The sequence below is a fragment of the Chamaea fasciata genome, unplaced genomic scaffold (assembly GCF_029207755.1).
Source record: "Chamaea fasciata isolate MVZ Bird 193981 ecotype frontalis unplaced genomic scaffold, bChaFas1.0.hap1 SCAF_6, whole genome shotgun sequence".
NCBI classification, from domain to species: Eukaryota; Metazoa; Chordata; class Aves; order Passeriformes; family Sylviidae; genus Chamaea; species Chamaea fasciata.
Genome location: NW_027094091.1, coordinates 23,689,449 through 23,708,061, shown reverse-complemented (window position 1 = coordinate 23,708,061; position 18,613 = coordinate 23,689,449). Strand labels below are relative to the sequence as shown.

The 18,613-nt window shown below is 34.4% G+C and overlaps 1 protein-coding gene across 2 annotated transcripts in view; it reads right to left on the bottom strand.

Moving 5' to 3' along the window:
- Positions 1–500: 500 nt before the first annotated feature.
- Positions 501–18,613, bottom strand: part of SLC30A9 (solute carrier family 30 member 9) — a 31,064-nt gene continuing 12,951 nt past the window's right edge. For both annotated transcript variants that reach the window (XM_066185672.1, XM_066185671.1), the window contains exons 9-18: positions 18,386–18,488; positions 16,514–16,569; positions 15,091–15,226; positions 14,618–14,657; positions 14,110–14,181; positions 13,543–13,650; positions 12,450–12,615; positions 7,894–8,023; positions 5,095–5,208; positions 501–3,588 (exon numbers count right to left, since the gene is read on the bottom strand). In XM_066185672.1, the coding sequence (XP_066041769.1) occupies positions 3,544–3,588; positions 5,095–5,208; positions 7,894–8,023; positions 12,450–12,615; positions 13,543–13,650; positions 14,110–14,181; positions 14,618–14,657; positions 15,091–15,226; positions 16,514–16,569; positions 18,386–18,488 (970 nt within the window). In that variant the 3' untranslated portion in view covers positions 501–3,543. The remainder of the gene's footprint in view (positions 3,589–5,094; positions 5,209–7,893; positions 8,024–12,449; positions 12,616–13,542; positions 13,651–14,109; positions 14,182–14,617; positions 14,658–15,090; positions 15,227–16,513; positions 16,570–18,385; positions 18,489–18,613) is intronic.

The window sequence follows — 18,613 nt, the reverse complement described above, 5'->3', positions numbered from 1 at the left end:
AAAGGATGCAAACTTCTCCTTAAAAAATGTGTTCCCCACAATACTTCTGGACCACCAAACAGTCCCTGTAATACAGTAATCCACTGGGGTATTTACTACTACTATTGTATCCTTAATAAATGCTTTAAAAGTGGAGGGGGCAAGGGACACCACATCGAATGTTGAATTCCAGTGTATCATGGAGACAATTTAGACTTGAAGTTCATTGCTGGGGGAAAGATAATCACTTCAAAATTTTATCTTTTACAGAAAAAAATATTCTACATAAAAAGGTATTATTAATATCCAGCCATTATGTCATTAAGATGATTCAGTATATTAGAACACTAAGACAAGTTTTTCAAACATTGCAAGTTTTACAGAATTATGAGTCACTGCACAGCATGTAAGAAATCTTCCACAAAGCAGAGAGGGCAGCCGTATTTTGAACACAATGAAAAAAAAAGAACCTGCAAGGCCAATCTACAGAAATAAATTATTTTAAAACACCACACCTTAACTGAAAAAATCCTAGAATATAACTTTATTGTTACGTAAATCCTCGCTTCTTTTCCTTGAAATCAGTAAAAAAACCAATTCTGTAATTGCATTTGTGATAAAGAAAATTCACTGCTCCACACATGTACAGTTCTTTAATCTGAGGACTCTATCACGTAAATGTAAATGTATTAGCTAATTGTTTTCCCAAAAAACATTAAAACAAAAGTAAACTAAGTTGTGGACCCACATTACCTCAAGGTTTTGACTATAAAGACAGTTAAAGAAAAAAAGCAGTAAAAATGTCATATCTGTTAAAAACAATTTGCAAATTACAACATAAAAATTAAAATGTAACAGCTTGGAATTAGTATTCCTTTCCAACCTGGCAGGCTCAATGAATCAGCTATTCATCCAACTGCATGACATGCAAACTTACACGGTGCTGCCAAAACCAGTCTGCCTGCCTTTTTGTAGTACATCACCATCCAGGTCACTTTAAAAAATGGAACTGGGTCCTCAGACTGGTCAACAGTAATGTACCCCAAAACACTCAAGTCCTGGCATCTTGAATTTAACATATTGTGATGCTATAATCAGTAAAGTAACTGGGAGACAAGGACTCAATTCTATCCTGGAATATAAACAAAAGGTGTGGATGGGTATTTTTCTGACTCAAATAGGGAAACTAAGATGAGAATTCAAACGAATTACATCTCCAATGAATTAAAAAAAAAAAAAATTATAGGCTTTTGGAGCAGATGTCCTGTAAGAATATAAGCTCATACCTCCTCTTGAAAATGATACAGGAACACTTTGCTATTGAGATAACGTTTACTAACCCTACAGGGAAAGTTCTGCCCTGCAAAGTGCACATTGACACTGTTCATTCATCAGTAACTCCAGCAAGCAAACCACTCGGATAGCACTGGCTGTCTTCTCTAACTTCTTCAGGAAAATTATTCTCCCAGTTTTACTTCTCTTCATGTTTTTGATTTCTGAAATTACTGGTTTATTAATGTGTTTATTCAAATTCAAAATCCATATAAATATTCTAGGGAGAAGAAAACATGTTATGCGTTACCAGATTCCAGTGCTCTTCATGAATAAGACTAATACCAGGAGAGTGCATACTGAGATGAGATGAATTTTACATAGAAGGGCAAGGAGAAAGGTGAATTATTTGTAATCTGCTAAAATATGCCTTATTTATTTGATATGGGAGACTTCCAAATTACCTTTAAACTGCATTTTAAATCATCAGGCTTAAATATACTAACTAGTTTTACAATAGGAGAAAACCAGATAAAGCAAGCCTTCTTTTGAATTAGCCATAAGGTAATATGCTACAAAGAAGCCACCAGTGAATAGGGATTATGGAAAAGGGTACCGAGGAGATCCTTTCACCCACAATTACTGTATGTGAAGCCCCACCTGTCACTTAACTCTGGAATGTTTTCATACTTAAAATGACCAGCATGCAAAGTGCTTTGCAGTTGTCAAAAAGGCATGTTATTTTAAATTCTCATTGTTCACTGGTGACACCTAGTATGAAAAAAAAATATTCTAAAATGCTTTTAGTCAGATATGGACATATTGGTCTCCACTATTATTTGCTGCAATTCTTGTAATATAATCTTACATTGATTTTTGAAGACTTGTGTTTCATATAAACATTTCTTCTTTCAGCAATTCAGCCATTACTCAGCAAAGCAACTGAGTTACTAGGATGGTCTTATTACCACCTGTCACCCACGAGCAAATCTTATTTTACATTAAAGTGCATAAAGAATTTTCCTCAGTGCTATTTAAATATGGTTATTTCATTTATATTTCAACTTGCATGTTCAGTACTCATGGCTTTATTAATAAAGGCTCGTTCTCAAAGAATCTGGTACAAATTGAGTACCTACTGCAGAAAGCCTTGAGACAACTGTACACAGTTCTAGAATTTCACATTTCAAAGTTATAAATTAATCACTTATCTCTGGATTGTTGAGGACCACTGATAGAATTACTGTGCTTTCCCAAACAAGCAAGGTCAAGTTATCAAAAATTTCAGAGTAAGTGGTTTGGAATTCAGGTAATATCTAAAGGCAAATAAATTAAAAATACAATGTATTAATTTGTTTAATTATAAATAGATCATTTTTACTATTATATATTCCAGCTACATCTCTTGCATCTTCTAGCAAAGACCATATCTGGCAATAGAGTCTATCAAAATATAAAAAGCCAAAAACACCAGGTAACTTTTAATAAGCACTATCATAAATATCTCCCAGATTACATCTGAAGATATTTACAAATAAGAAAACAAGTGTCAAAGTAGGGAAAAAAAAAAACCAAACAAAATTTAAAGAGCGGAAGTGCACCCAAATTTGTATGCAGTAATTTTTCACAGTAATTTAATGTACTCTGGCTAAACTCACACAGCTGGCTCCTCTAAGGTGAAAAGCCTTATTTTCCTGAAGTGCAGTTGTAATCATAATGGTGGCAAAAAGCAGGTTTCCAGGTCATGGTACTTGAGATAAGGCGAGTGCCCATTTGAAACAATTTATCTCATAGAAAAGAAAAACTGTGAAACAATCACACAGTTGAAATATTACAATTTAAGGTTGGCAGGTTCCACTGGAACAATCTCTTCCTATCTAATCTTAATATCTCCCAAGAACCTTTAATGATATCTTGAAAGAAACCAAAGAAGTGCAAACAAACTGCAAAGGGACACAAATGGAAAAACTACGTGTGTTGTATAGTTTCAGGCAGCTGTATTTGCCTAATTAAACCTCAAGTTTTAAGTTCTTGATCGCAGTAAATATACTTGGACAGACTCTCCTGTGGATTTTAACTCAAGTAGCTTTTTGAAACTGATTTTGCCATGGAAATTTTTGTCTGCAAGTCTAGCGCTCTTCCAGAAACAGAAGCAGTGCTAACAGTCCAGGAAGCCTACGGCAAAGGAAGCGAGGTATGGTGCTGAGGTCACTGCAATCTCAGAAGCTTTTCAGCCCTTTACAGGACTTCTTTTCACAAGGGCAGCAACCTGAAGATTTCTCCCGTTCAAGTCTACAGTATCTCCAAATCCACATGACGAACATCAGGATTTCGTTGCTGAAATAGAATTTAAAAACAACGTATTGAAAATATTCAAACACATTTTTGTACATGGTTACAAATAATGCATTTCCAGTATGATGTTGGCAACTGGGTAACAGATCCCCTTTTTGGGTAACATAGGGACTATTTTAAAATGAGGAAGGGTTTCAATAAACATTGTCCATATTATAAGGCAATTTTGGAAGGCTAAGTCATATCTTTTTATTTGAAAAATACTTTTCAACATCATGGATAAATTAGTTCTTATGCTTTATCAAGTATGGAGGAGCTCTCAATTTTAACAAGGCAGTAGAGTTTTATATAAAACTGTTCAGATACATATATATATATATGTATCTCACTTTCTTAAATTTTCAACAGATACTTACCTGAATAACGGGTAAGATTGCTGAAATAATTTGTTCTATGCCACTGAAGCTATTTATAAAGATTCAGAACACCGTTTCTATTAAGAAATATGTATTTTCTGATATTACAGAAATATGTTATCACCATTACATGAATTGTACAATCCATGAGGAAGTCATGACTTCAAAGACATCCAGCATGTGAATGTGCCTTGTATATTTAGTAAACCCTACTCAATACCAGCACAATTGCTATATATATATGCCTATACCAAAAAGCAGTATCCATGTTTATGAAGAAATTTAGGCATGATCCTGCTCCTCAAAAACCATGCATGAAGAACTGATTCAGATGATACCATTAAAATCAAAAATAATATTTTGATTCTTAAACAGGACAACCCTAGGGATAGAAACTTAAACTAGAATATTTATGAAATATAACAAGCAAGGACAGACATGCTCTTGAGTCACCACTCTCATGGTCAGAAGAGACAGTCATGGCAGGACTGCATTTATCTGGGGGTCAGTATACTTGGAATTATGAATTCATGCCAGGAAGGTAAGACTGACAGCCCCAATACACTTACAAAATTAAAAATGGGAACAACCCTTTCTTCCATCCTCAGCCAGAGGATATTTAAATTGCAGGATGAAAAAAAAAAAAAAAGATAAGACAGCTTATCTTTACTTTGTAAAGTAAAATAAACACTGTATGACTTCAATAAGAGTGAAATATGTTGAGTAGCAGTCCCATCACCCAGAAATATTTGATACAATTCTAAGAACCAGTTAAAAAAAAATAAAGAGAATTTACTTTTTTACACCCAAAACAGAATACAACAGCCTATAAATAGTCTGACATTCTGAGAATACAGTAAAAAAAGACACATTCAGGGGTCTATTGAATGAAAATTTGTTCTGGGTTGGTATAAAATGGAACAAAAGATAAAACAAATGGATCAGTGGTAAAGTAAGGATTTGCTGGTGACCAGAACTAAGATAATACTACTATAGCAAGAAAATCTGCATTTGTAATATCAACTTCTTTTCCTCTCTCATATTTACAAATGAAATCCCAGAAATTAGATGCAGTGATACTGTTTAAAATATACCACAGAATAAGCACTTGCTAATAAGCAGTTAAATTTACCTTCAGGTCCTTCTCAAGTCTGTCTACTTCAGCACCCAGCATGTCAATGATATTCTCACCATGCTTAAGCATAAAGGCTTCTAACTCTTCAAGGGTTTTCACTTGCTGAATTTCCTAGGAAGAAATTAAATGTAAGAGATTGAGATGAGGAAAAGAAAATAAAGGAATAACACTCCAGAGGGTCTTGACATATTTCAAGAGGGAGGAAAAAAAACCTAAACAAAACACTCCAGCTTTTGCTATTTACTCTCAAAACATCATCTGTTCTTGTATCTCAAAGACACAGAAGAGTAGCATCCAGTCGATGAAAACAGCTGGCTCTGTCATTATCACCTGCATTTGATACAAAACCTATCTTTAATTGCTTTCCTCCTTAACTTTCCAAATAAGTTTAGAGAATTTCATTCATTTTCTAGAAGTTTCTGAGGTATTCCTCACAGCAAGGTAGAGCAGGGTACCCCCGTGTATTCTTTCTCCATTTTCTACATTCTTGTTATTTCATTACCCTGCCTACTCTGGGCATCAAATAACCAACTCATCTGAAAGTCCACAAGGATTACAACAAATGTTGCTTCCATAATATCAGAAACTTGAAGACAGTTGACAGGAACTCAGACTAAACAGAACAACAGCACGTGAAACTGAAGGAATGAGACTAAGGAAGACAGGATGTTAAACTCCACCATCCAAAAAACCACAGACAGCAGCAGCACCAAAGCAGGTACTACAGTATCAAGGTCTTAAAGATCATCTAGTTGTTCCCCCACTGCCGTGGGCAGGGACACTTTCTGCCACACCAGGTCACTCAGGGCCCCATCCAACCTGTCCCTAAACACCTCAAGGGATGGGGCATCCACAACTTCTCTAGGCAACCTGTTCCACTGTCTCACCACCCTTTACCACAGTAAAGAACTTTTTTCTTATATTTACTTTATGTCTATCACCTTTCAGAGAGCTTTCCTTAGCGGTCTCACACCAAGCTATCTGGAAGCCATTTGTCCTGTAGTTTATCTCAGCTGCAGCACGTTTAGGACAAAGAGGTTATTGTAAACAGAAACAAACTATGAAACAGCTAATTCTTCTTGTGCATACAAGTACATGACAGCAACTTCTTTCCCCTTCTCGCTACCCTAAAACTGAAGAGGAATAACGTAATTGAGCAAGCTTAAAACACATCTCGACCACATAACCCAGGGACTACAATCACAGCAATTCTAACAAGAAAAAATCCAAGGTAATCTAAATGACAGCATTTCAACAAATATTTCACAACTGTAGAAAGAATAACATTGACAGCGGTGCTAGTTGAATGAGCTGCTTATTTAAAGAAGTATAGGTCAAAAGGCAAGCATGCTGTCTGCATTTGACTTCGGATGGCTGAAGCCTACTGAAAGAAGCTTCAATGACAGTTTTATAGCTGACATGAGGTTACTACATGAAACAACAATGACCTGTGTAAGACACAGTTGCCAACCTAGAATCAATTGGGAAGATCTTTCCCAACAATACTCAAAGTATTGGAAGAACTAGCAAAGGTTGTAAGCAATTCCCAAAGGGAGTAACAGGTAAAAAATAAAAGCTAACAAAGCCTTTTTAAGAAGACTAGTATGCTAAAAACTGCAACAGCAAAGCAACTGGCAATATAAAATCAGGCAAACTTGCAGTGTCTCAGTAGTACAATGCTGACAGCACTCTTCCTCTCAAAAATGTAATAAATTGAAATCCAGTAGATGAATAGATGAGATATTGCACTATACATACACATACAAATACTTATTTTGACAATAGCATGTTTTTAAAACTGGGATACTGACTAAATGATTTAAAATTGCAATGTAAAATTTAAAAGTAAACGTAACTTGTAAGTCATGTTTAATGGACAGACAAAAATCTGTATTTCATTTTGAAAGGGTAGAAAAGAAAGAAATTTCATACACAAACAAATGTACATAAGCAAGGTACCAGTGAAAAAAAACAAGGTCCTGTCAAAACTCTCCTTTTATTCAGATAAATATTTTCTTCATACTTCATAGCTCTGCCATATAGAATACAGCAGAGAACAGCTCTGCATTTCTATATTGAAAAGACGGCTTAAGTAAAGCTGCTCTGAAACCATACTGATGAAATCAGAGACTGACACTTACTGAAGGATGATTGATTTTTAAACATCATCAAAATGCTACATCATGTGACACAAGCAATCCATATTCCCACTGAGCCTGAAAGGCTCGACCTGTAAACCTCAACACTGCACCACCCATGCCAAGGGCAAATGGCTCTGCCAAAACAGATGCCTGTTTGCAGGTGACAAGCTTCTAGTTTTAACTGCAGATCTTGTAATTCAATAAATGTATTGGAAGAATTACGTTCTCATTAATTTTTTTTTACAAATCTGTATTTTCTAACAAAACAATCACAGAATCATAGAATACTCCAAGTTGGAAGGGACACACAAGGGTTATTGACTCCAACACTTGTATGAATGGCCAGTGCAGGGAGCAAACACACAACCTTGGCATTATTAGGACCTGGCTGTGATCACCTGAGCCAATCTCAAGGGTAATGAGTTAAAAAAATCCCTTGCCTTCCTCCTTCTCAGGCCAAAAGTAGCTCTTTTTTAGCAGCACATAATACAGTTATCTCTAAGTACATTTAAAACACTAACATAAAGTAACCCTGCAACCCTTCAAATGAAGAAGTTAAATGTATCTCATCTATTTGCAAGTCTTGGGTTTAGAGGTACTTGAAATTGTTAAGTATCAAATATTCGGGGTTACAAAAGCAATTTTTGATGCATACTTGTAGCAGCTGTTCGATGTCTTGTTTTTCCAGGTAAGACCGAGTAACAACACGTCCATCAAAATCGACTTCTGCCTTGAATCTCACTTTGCTCATTCCCATGTCTGTGGCCTTAACATCATGAATTGCTCTGCAAAATATATTTTTAAAGGAAATGTAAAACAATATAGAACAAACCACTAGCTAGTTTGACTTCTCATGTTAACAATACTGTCACGACAAAATGATCCTGTAATTTTAAAAGGTCAATCTTTGACAAAATATCCTCATTTTGCCCACCCACACTTCCATTAAATACTGATTTATGTTTAACTGGTTATATCACTTCCACAGGTTTCTGCAACACCAACATATCTATAAATCACTGCAATAAAAGACAGATAACTAGAAATATCCCAGACCTAGAACTAGAGTAACAGTATATTAAAAAAAATTTTCCACAATTAAAAAATGTGAGAACTTCCCCATTCTGTGTTAAAAGTTTATGTCCAACTTATTTTCCACTGCAGAGAAGTTTTTGTGCATATACATGACACTATTTAACAGTTATTAGGTACCCCAAATTCTGAGGAAAGGAACAATAACCAGTTATTAATTAATGAAAGGACACACTGCAATTATAGAACTATCCTATTCTAAAGTTGGCAAAAGCATGATCATTTGGAGAATTTTCAAAAATATATTTGACATAAGAAAAAGTTGTGTTTGGAATTAATTTTTGATCCTTCAGAACTATTAATCACAGCTTATCATGTTCATAAATGCTGAAAATGTATATTTACTTAAAGGCTCCTAATCAATACTAGAACATGAAAGTTCTAATGTTTGTATTTTGGTCCTTTGAAAAATTCTGGGTTTTTGCAGCAGACTTTTGTTCCAGCTTGTTGGACAAATTCTAATGTGTGAATATAGGTAGTAAACAGCAAGCTCTTAATTTTTATGGGATAAGAAGCAAACTCAGGATCAAGATGTGATGAATTTCAAAAGTGAAATAAACACAAAATTTAAAAAAAATTGATCTTTTTCCTAATTATATTAACAAAAACTCAGTTTATCTTCAAAGCCAAGAAAATTTAAAATTGCCACTGTAGGGTAAGTTTCCACATTTTTCCATCAAGGTCAGAAAAAATATGTTGAGACTAAAACATGGGACACAAATCACAAAAGGTTCATATTTTTTAAATTCCTGCTTCTGACATTTTCAAAATAAAACAAGTATAAAAGACTTCAAAGACTTCTAGTTTTATTAACAGAAAAATGCATTCTTGACTATTTGGTAAATTCTAACACAAAATTTAGATGCAGCAATGCAGCTCACTTGATAGAAAGTACCAAACTTTACCTCTATTTATTTGGTTAAATTGTGCAATTTCACAGAATCTGTAAATTTAGTATGCCCTTTGTCTCAAGCAAATTTACTCTTCCCAACTAGAAATGCTTCTTTGCATCTGAATGTTTATAAATCAGAAATAACATCACAGGCAGTGCAAGCAGAAAGCAGAAAGCATGTATGTTGGAAGGAGCCTGTTAGAATGAACAGCCAAAAAGAACAGGAGACAGAAACTTTAAGATGAACAATCACAGGAAATTTTTACAGAATATTTCTTGTATTATTTAGGGTGGAGGAGAGGTAAGCATATTAAAAAAAAGAAATAGAACATGAACTAAATATAAAGACACCAAAAATACATCTTACTTCTAACCTGCCTAAATATTTACTATCAGCTTACTGGCAGTAATAAAGATTTTCCAGGTCCATTCCAATTCACACAACTATTCTGCAGGAAGTTATCAAATCAAGAAAGGATTAATTGGAGTAAACTAGATGACATCAAACTACTTCATCCCAAAGAGGGTATTGAAGATAACAGATGTGCTCAATAAAGAGAATTTGGAGCCATGTGATTCAAAAATGCTGAAGACATATCAAGTGCCTATCAGAACTAAGCAAGAAGATAAGTGATATTTGAGCTTCTTATTAATCCTGAAAAAGTTCAGTGAAATTATGCATATTCTATAAATGTGAAGGAAAACAGTCTACCTTAGTGCATATAATCTGCCCAGGCAAGATAAGACTTATATTCAAGAGTTAAAAGAACTAAGAATAACTGTGAAGGAAAATTAATTTTTCATCCTGCAATACTGATGAGAATTAAAACAAAAACAAACCAGATTAACAACACTGTGCCAAAATTTAAGAGCAGTAAACAAGGCTATCCATTTAAGTGAGGAAAACTTCACATAACAACTGAAGGAAAAACAGTTAAAAAGGCGAGGGGAAGAATTCTATATTAAGAACACTAATTCCAGTCATTAAGATTTTAGGGAATGTAGGTCTTGTAAAACAATCCTGTTATTAAAAAATATTAAAGTATCAAGATTTAGTTGAAAAAATATCACCACCACAGAGACTTATTTTAGTAGGACAGCAGTTAGTATTATCTGATAATCAAGTATTTCATAATTAACAGTGGATCGTGATGTTCAGAGGCAAGCTACAGCTGGAATAGTAACTTAAGTGATGGTGCTAACAGGGGCTGAGGAGTAGATATCAGAGCCCCTGGATCCTTTGGTCAATTTGGATCTAAAATACTTTCTGATGAATACTAAATGATTCCCTAATATATCTCCTTCTGATATGGTAAAACACATCTGAAAATAAACACTGCAAACCATGCCTGAAAGAACAAGAGAGGAATATTCTGGGAGGGGCAACTACAAAAAGCAATGTACTGAGAACTGAAAACCCTGAAAGGTTGAAATAAAAAAGCATATATTAGTCACAGCTTTAGAAGCAGGCCAGTAATCACAAGCTTTATCTTTTACATTTTGTGTCAGAAGGATATGTAAGAGTACAACACACTACTATACACCTTCATTTTAGAAAATGTGAGTCTGAATATTCAAGAAAATGCTGACACTCCTGGAAGTCCAAAGCTTATATTGATGAAAATACAAAGGTAGCCCTTTGAAGAAATACTTAATTTTAAAAGGCTTTGTCACTTCAGCTGCTGTAATTTTTTCCTTATTTCAGCCTTTGGTTTGTTTTCAGCTTTTCCCCCAAATTATACCTAGTAAAAAGCAAGAGTAATGTAAGTTTGTGGAGAACTGAGATTAAGACCAGGTGTCTTATTAGATCAACCATGCTAGAGATAGCAGGCTTGCTGTAAGAACTCGGTCTAGGACAAACTGGGCACTGAAAGAAATCAAAGCTGCTAACGAAATGGATCTAAGAAAGAGATAACTGAAGACAATGTGAACACAGAGGGTATGATAAGCACCCAAACATGTTTCAGCTTCTAACCTCAAAAAAATAAAAACATGCAGTTTCTCACAAGTTTTTCTTTTATTATTCATGCTTTTTTTTTTTTAAATTAAGGTACTTCTTGTTTAAAAAAAAAAAGTCTATAGCAAGAGGAACATGAACTAAGTCTGCTCTGTTGAGAAATTTGAGCCACTCAAAAAATGGAATACAATTTAAAATGGTACTTGGGTTAGGAGAAATTTTATTCTTTCAGCCTAAGACAAGCCAAAGCCACCTGTGTGCTTCGGAAAAAAAGAACTACAGAAGTCATGTACAGAAGTCATGTGAACTCACCTACTCTAACACAGCACTGCTGACTCATCCTTCACCATCCAGACTAATCCAGGGCCACCACAAACACTTAATTTACTGACATGTGAAAATTCTAACAGATTTCTATGCCAAATAGGATTCTTGTTTAGTTTCTGGAATGAAGGGCATGTCATCCAGACCTTTTGCTTGGAACTGTGATGATGAAGCACTTCGTTTCTTTCAAGCACTCTCGTTTTAACTAATGGGCTTTTCCCTCCACAGCTCAAAAATAACTACAGATAAAAAAAGCACCACAATATGTCAGCTGATTTACACAGAAATATATTACTAAACAAGGATTTAAAAGAAAACAAAAAGAAGTTTGCTTCTAAATCAAGGTTAATAGTGTAAAGCTAAAATAGCTCATTGAAAAGCATTTGAGAAAGATTTTAGAATTCCAATGAGCTGTAAGTTTACTACAAATTGCAGACTTGCTAAGAAGGAGAAATTAGCAATGAGTTAATTTTATAAGCATGTAACATGAAAAATCCATTGCATCATAATGCTACTGCACCACATCCTGCCAACTACTACAGAATTCCACACACAGAATATTAACAGCAATAGAATTTAAATATTTAAGTGCTAATAAACTATTCAAGCAACATAACAGTGTAATTTAAGTGCCTGCATTTCATGAATTTGAAAAAAGTTTTAAGTTTGTGATGGCTTTCTCATTAGGTCATTGTCAATTCCTGTAACTAATGTGACTGTTAGAATGTATCTGCAATGCTGTTTTAGATGACGAACACCTGAGAGGTACAAGTAGTCTTTTAATGAAAGTTTTAGCACCGAAATAAAAGTTAGCAATATTAAAGAATCTAGAATCCCAACACAGAAGATTCCACACTAAAAATAATCTTACCAGATTTCTCTCATTAAATGTTATTTTCTTGCTTTTTGTTGTTTATAGTAGAGACTGAGCTGCAAAGACTCTTACCTTACTACAGGATCACTTTCTAGTAACTCGGTGAGCCGCTGCAGCTGTTCAGGTTCAATGGATCGTCCCAGCAGGGCTTCAGTGTTAGTGTAGATTAGAAATGCTGACACAGTTCCTAACAAAGTTCCAACACCTAGAGACCCCACACTGTCATAATACGGGTTTCCTAAAGAAGATACATCAAATTAGTGTCCCAGAATATTTCTAAAGCACAGGAGAGAACTCCAATTTCACACTGAAAAGAGTACATAGTTACAAGGGGTTTTCTGAGTTTTGCTATTTGGTGAGATTTTTTTGGTTGGTGGGGTTTTTTTTCAGTTGGTCACTTATTTGACTTTTTTTTTCTTAATTCAGTGGATTTTTTTTCCTACTGAGGAACATGATGAAGCTGTAACAAAACAACTTATCATAAAACAAAGCCTTAAGTCCCTCCTGTCCCTTGATCACTCCTGTCTCCTGCAGGACTAATAAATGAGCAAACTCTTGTCTGTATGTGTTTCTATGTTAGTAAACATAAATTTATACACAAAGTTACATACACTGAAACATAGGTAGCAGCACAAAATCCAGTGTTCTTTTATCAGTAAGTCAAAAATTTTCAAGTATTAACCATTTCTGGAAAACAATACTTATTAATAAGTTTCAAACACTTATTCATGTTCAGACCTATAGAAATAGTACTGTTTTTAAGGTGATGAAGGAAATTAGAAATGAAATTAAAAAATTACTTCTATATAAATAATGAAACTTGCAATTAAATCATTAGAAGCCACAAGAAATAAAATTCCAATATTTATTATCTTTTAAAAAATCAATACTTAAAAAGGGATGAATAAGTAATCATCCCTCTTAAGAAAACTTAACTATGCAGCAAAGACATACACTGAACCACTTGGCATACAGATCATCCTACCTTTAGTAAAAAATAACTTAGTTTGTATAACAAAATAGCTCAAAAATCTGCTTACAGAGTACAAGTATCAGAAATGAAGAGCAGAGACACATTTAAGTCAACCAATATAAACTAAATGCTCTGTTCATATTATGCATGGGAAGAAATCCACATTCTGCCTGCCTCTGTGCAGAATTTTACCTGTTAAAGAAGTCAGACCCATACAGGTAGCAGCGACAGCCACGCTCAGAACTGCTGCAGCATCCTCCAGTAACACCACATTGGTACTAGGATCACGACTCTGCACAACTGCACATACAACAACAACAACAAAAAGTTACGTTGCTTTGAAAGCTTAGCTTTACTACATTATGCATGGTACTTAAACTATACTAACAACAACAATTTAAAAGAGCAATTTATGCAATTATATAGGTGTAAACTGAATTTTCGCATATTCTCACACATCTGAAAGCATTTATACATGGAACAAGCCCAATTATGTAAGCTTCTCAAAAATGTTAGAAAAATTAAAAGGGGGCATTTATCCTGAAAAATACATGCAATTAGCCAAGTATTTATGTAGCAATCTTAAATCAACAGCTTTCACCTAATTTGTAAAATGTTATTTGTTAGTAGAATAAAAAACAGATCAATAAAGTGGAAAGGAAAAGGGAAAACAGAAAATTGTTTCTATCATTATGCAAATACTAGTGAACAGATTGTGTTTTAAATAACCACATACCTTACTGCTATAATGATACATACCATATTGATAAAATGAAAGACCCTTGGCTCGAGCACTCCTCCGAATTTCATTTATAGCAACAAGCAGGGTGGCTGAAACAACAAAGTTGTTGCTGAAAATTGCTAGAGGCAAAAGGACGTATTTCCATTTTGAAAAGAGGGAACTTTCCCTTATAATATCATAGCAACAGATCATCTAGAAAGCTCTGATTGTTGGCACTTTGAATGAAGTAGAGTTGTTTTCTTCTCTACAAGTATGTCTCCCATACAGATCAGAACAGTTATATTCATTGATAGTTTAATACCAAAAAGTAAATCCATGTCTACTTTCCAAATTATGTTCTTCAACTACTTATTATATAGTCATATATTAAAAAGAAAAGTTTTCACATTTTTTCGTTTGTTTACAAGTATTTGCAATAGAATTTAAAACTTCACTCTGTAAGCAAGGATCATTTATTACTGTAATTACTGACATTGTAATCTTAAGAGATTACAAATACTCCAATAGAAACTTGAAACTGCATACCTCCTTCAGACACCAACGACCCTGCTAAAATGCAGTATGCCTGTATAGAGAAAAAAAAAAAAGTAATCAGATATGATACTATATCATATTATATGCATGTTTCTACAGATCTCTTCACCACAGGCTATCCAAACATAGCATTCCAGAACCACATTGCCCACTGTGCCATGTAATTGCCCCTAAACAGAAGAAACCAACAATAATTGAATCATGAAATATATTCCAACGCAGGAAAGGAGGGCTGCTTGGAGGGGGGGATATGAAAGGAAGATGAAGGTTTTGGACAACAGCTCATTTTGCTGCAAGATCAACTATAGTTTAAAGATTTTTTTTTTCCTTAAAACACACTTTCATTAAGAACGGTTTAAATTAATTGTGTTGGGATTCAAACACAGCAAGTGAATTTCAGACTATACCACTATTTTTTAACAAGTTACTGGTGTTAAATACAATACCAAACAAGATCAGCTTACCCAGAGAAGAGATTCTACAGGATGAGGGTAGAGTAAACCCATGATCCCATGATACCAAGAAAGTCCTGCACCCATCATGAAAATGCCCACTCCACTAATCAGGGAGGCAATATAGCGCATATTTGTGAAACCATACCTAGAAGAAAGGAAAGGAAATTATTTTAGGAATATAAGATTCTATATCTCTACAAATACATCTCAGTGTTTGCCATTGATTTTAACATGTCTTAAATTATCATTGTATGACTTGGCATCTGCTTAAGACAAAGCCGCTAAATCCAATCTAATCCAAGGGGGAATAAAACTCTACTTGAAAGAGGATATCTAATACATGCAAAGACATCAAGCATAAATATTTTCCTAACTTGTTTTTAAACAGCTGTACTAGCTGCTGTACAATGACCGAAGATTTCATGTTACGACTGAAAAAAACCCCAAAATAAATAACATTCATGTCACTTTAAATTTTAGTGAAGTCCTACATCTAAACGAGGACTCCAGTTTTGGGAGTAGCCAGTCTACATAATTATTAAAGGTAATTTAAAGGGAATAAAATTTATACATCTCTCAGTAGTTGAGCTTATTACAGACATTTGACACTTGCACTTTTTTAATTGTGGTGGAGGAACTAAAGCAATATTACAAGTTTGTGTTTATTCCTTTTTCGGTTTTAACTCCATCTACAAACAGTGTGTTTCTTTTGTATATACTGAGGAAGAAGAGAAAGAAGTGAGAGGGAAAAATGAGATATGAGAAATATTTGCACAAATTTAAGATTTAAATTTTTCGAATTTTAATGACGCTGTTAATGAAGAAAAGCATAACAAATTCCATAAATTAGTCGTATTTTTGAACTAGGGCTTAAAGAATGACTTGCCCAAACATATGAGGAGTAAAACAGGTCAACTCTGAGAAAATATCATGAAGAGTACAGCTTATAACTTTCATGAACTTGTAAGAACTTATTAAGTAATATCCAAATTACTAGATACAGAGAAAGAGCAGTTTATGTAAAAGACACAAGTAACTAGCTTGCATAAAAGCACTTTGTTGAAAAAAGGAAGAGGACAGTGACTTTTATTTTTAAAAAAATCCTGTGATTCATATGAACAGTGTTTAAAAAGTAGATCTATTAGTTGGAAGAGGCAGAAAAGCCCAGGAAAACTTGGAGAAATAACGTCAATTAAAATAAAACATAGCAAAAGTGTGCCACCAAGAAAACCAACACATGCACCAAGCCACTAAAACTGCAACTCCTGGAACTTGAAAAAACCCCTTATTTTATCTGCTGTAAAACCAGAAACAGTATGTTTCAGCAATGACACAAAAGAGCAAATGAGAAAGAACAAGGTGATGCACAAACAAGAACCGATCTTACTCCTATATTTAGTTACCAAAATTTTTATTTACTCAAAAAGCTTACGGATGACTAGGGTCAGGTGTCCTTGCAGACTGACTGATGCCCAAAGCTAGCAAGGCCTATTTAAGACAAGAGGTTAAAAAAAAAAATTAGAAACATTAGGTATCAACTGAACTTGAAAGGCAAAGGCAGATGTAATTTGTTGAACAGCATATATGCTTTGCTACTGATATCTTATTAGAGCTGGAATATAATCCTCAAAATTTGTCATCTACCACTCCCAAAAAATTGCCAGTTATACCTACATATATAATATATATGCAATTATATGGTGTGTATATATAATTACTGTTAATTATAATTTTAGAATTGCAACTGAAAATGAACATTACATGCAATCAGAAGTGTTGTTGCTGTGCTTCAGCGTAAAGGAATGAAGTTGCTCAGGGAACAAAGCTATTTAAATAAATCCCTCTTGAAGAGAAATTATACTGAGACTGTGGTGTAGTATGGTGATGACAACATTTACAGCAGTAACTTTACACTGCGACTTTTCATCATATTTTGAAGGAAGAAATAACCTCTTGCTATCTAAATTGCCTATCTGGGATATATTTAATTAGGGATGTATTAAGTTGTTGATGCAGTAAGTCATAAATCTAGACCTGAATTTTGCAAAGCATGCATTTTGTTTAAGAACATGGATAACGAAATACAGTAACAAGTATTAAAATGCAGATAGTTTAGTCTTAGCAGCAGCAAGCTGCTTTGAGGCAGCACGGTTTCTCCTGTGTTTTTCCCAAAACCTCACATTCGATTATCTGAAAAAACAAAACAAACCTTCCACATTTCAGTGGAATGTTCAACTTTGATATTTAAAAAACAGAATAGCTCTCCAATTAATGTAATACCACTATCAAACTAGGTTCACTGGTACATTGACACATTTGGCAAAGTGAAAAATCACACACTTTAAGGCTGGTCTCCCCATAAATTTAAGTATTATTGGTTGAATTAGGAGCACCCCTGTCTTCACTTTACATAGGGAACAGCTGAAAGGTTGTGCGAAACCATCATACAAAATGTGAGTTGTCAACTCAGCCTGTCTAGACAGACACATACTGGGTCCAACTCAAGCAAAAAGTTTGCCAAAACTACTTTTTTAAGTTAACAGACTTTTCAAGACATTCAGTCTGCTCTAAGGTTCCATAGATTCCTCAAATTTTGAGGAGCAGAAGACTATTGCATTTTATGAGTTACAAGCTACCCAAGGACTCCACTTGCTTGAGCTGCAGGAGCCTTTCCTTCAACCCTTTCTTTAAGGGTTGATACTTTTTTCCTCCCAAAGCCTTGCAATATCACTTCAAGGCCTCATAACATATGCTTCAAGCACACTATAGAAAATAGTGGAAAAAACAACTTTAATTTGATCCCTGCACATTAATATTACATGTCCAATTCTGAGCCTGCCACTCCACTTCTCAAAGTAAACATGCCACATATGTGGCTACTTGTGCTGTGTGAGGCTGATAGGTAATCTAGGAATAGAAAAACAAACCAAGATGCTCAAATTCTCATCATTATTCTACCTAGAGATGAATAAGTAACAAAGTCTGTCGTATTACAATAACTGACAGAAGCATTTCATGTTAACATTTAACCAAAATATTAATCAAAATGATTTTCATTTCAAGTATCACTCTTGACCCATGAAATAGCTGTACAGTTCCGACTGCAACTCCCCTCTTTCAACTTATTTCTAACAAACTTCAAAATCTACATTCTGACTTCTCATTTTTACAATAATACAAATTAAGAAGAGTCCTATTTTTTTCTTAATTCAAGTGCAGATACACTTACACTACTGTGAGTATCTGTCTTTATTCCCGGTTTTATTACAAGCACTAATTTGGCAGAACGGAAAAAAATACTTACCTGGTTACATGTGTCTGCTAAAGAATGTATGGCTTCTGAAAACATACTTGCAGAACCCGTGTAAACCCAGGCAAGTAGCTTAAAGAAAAAATTCAACCCATTTCTGAAAACAAAGAGAAGAAATAACAGAATATTTGATGTTTAATATTTACAGCAAAACCAGATGTGCTGTACAATCATGAGTTATCTGTCAGAAAGGCATAAACTCAAATATCAGTTTAATAATTA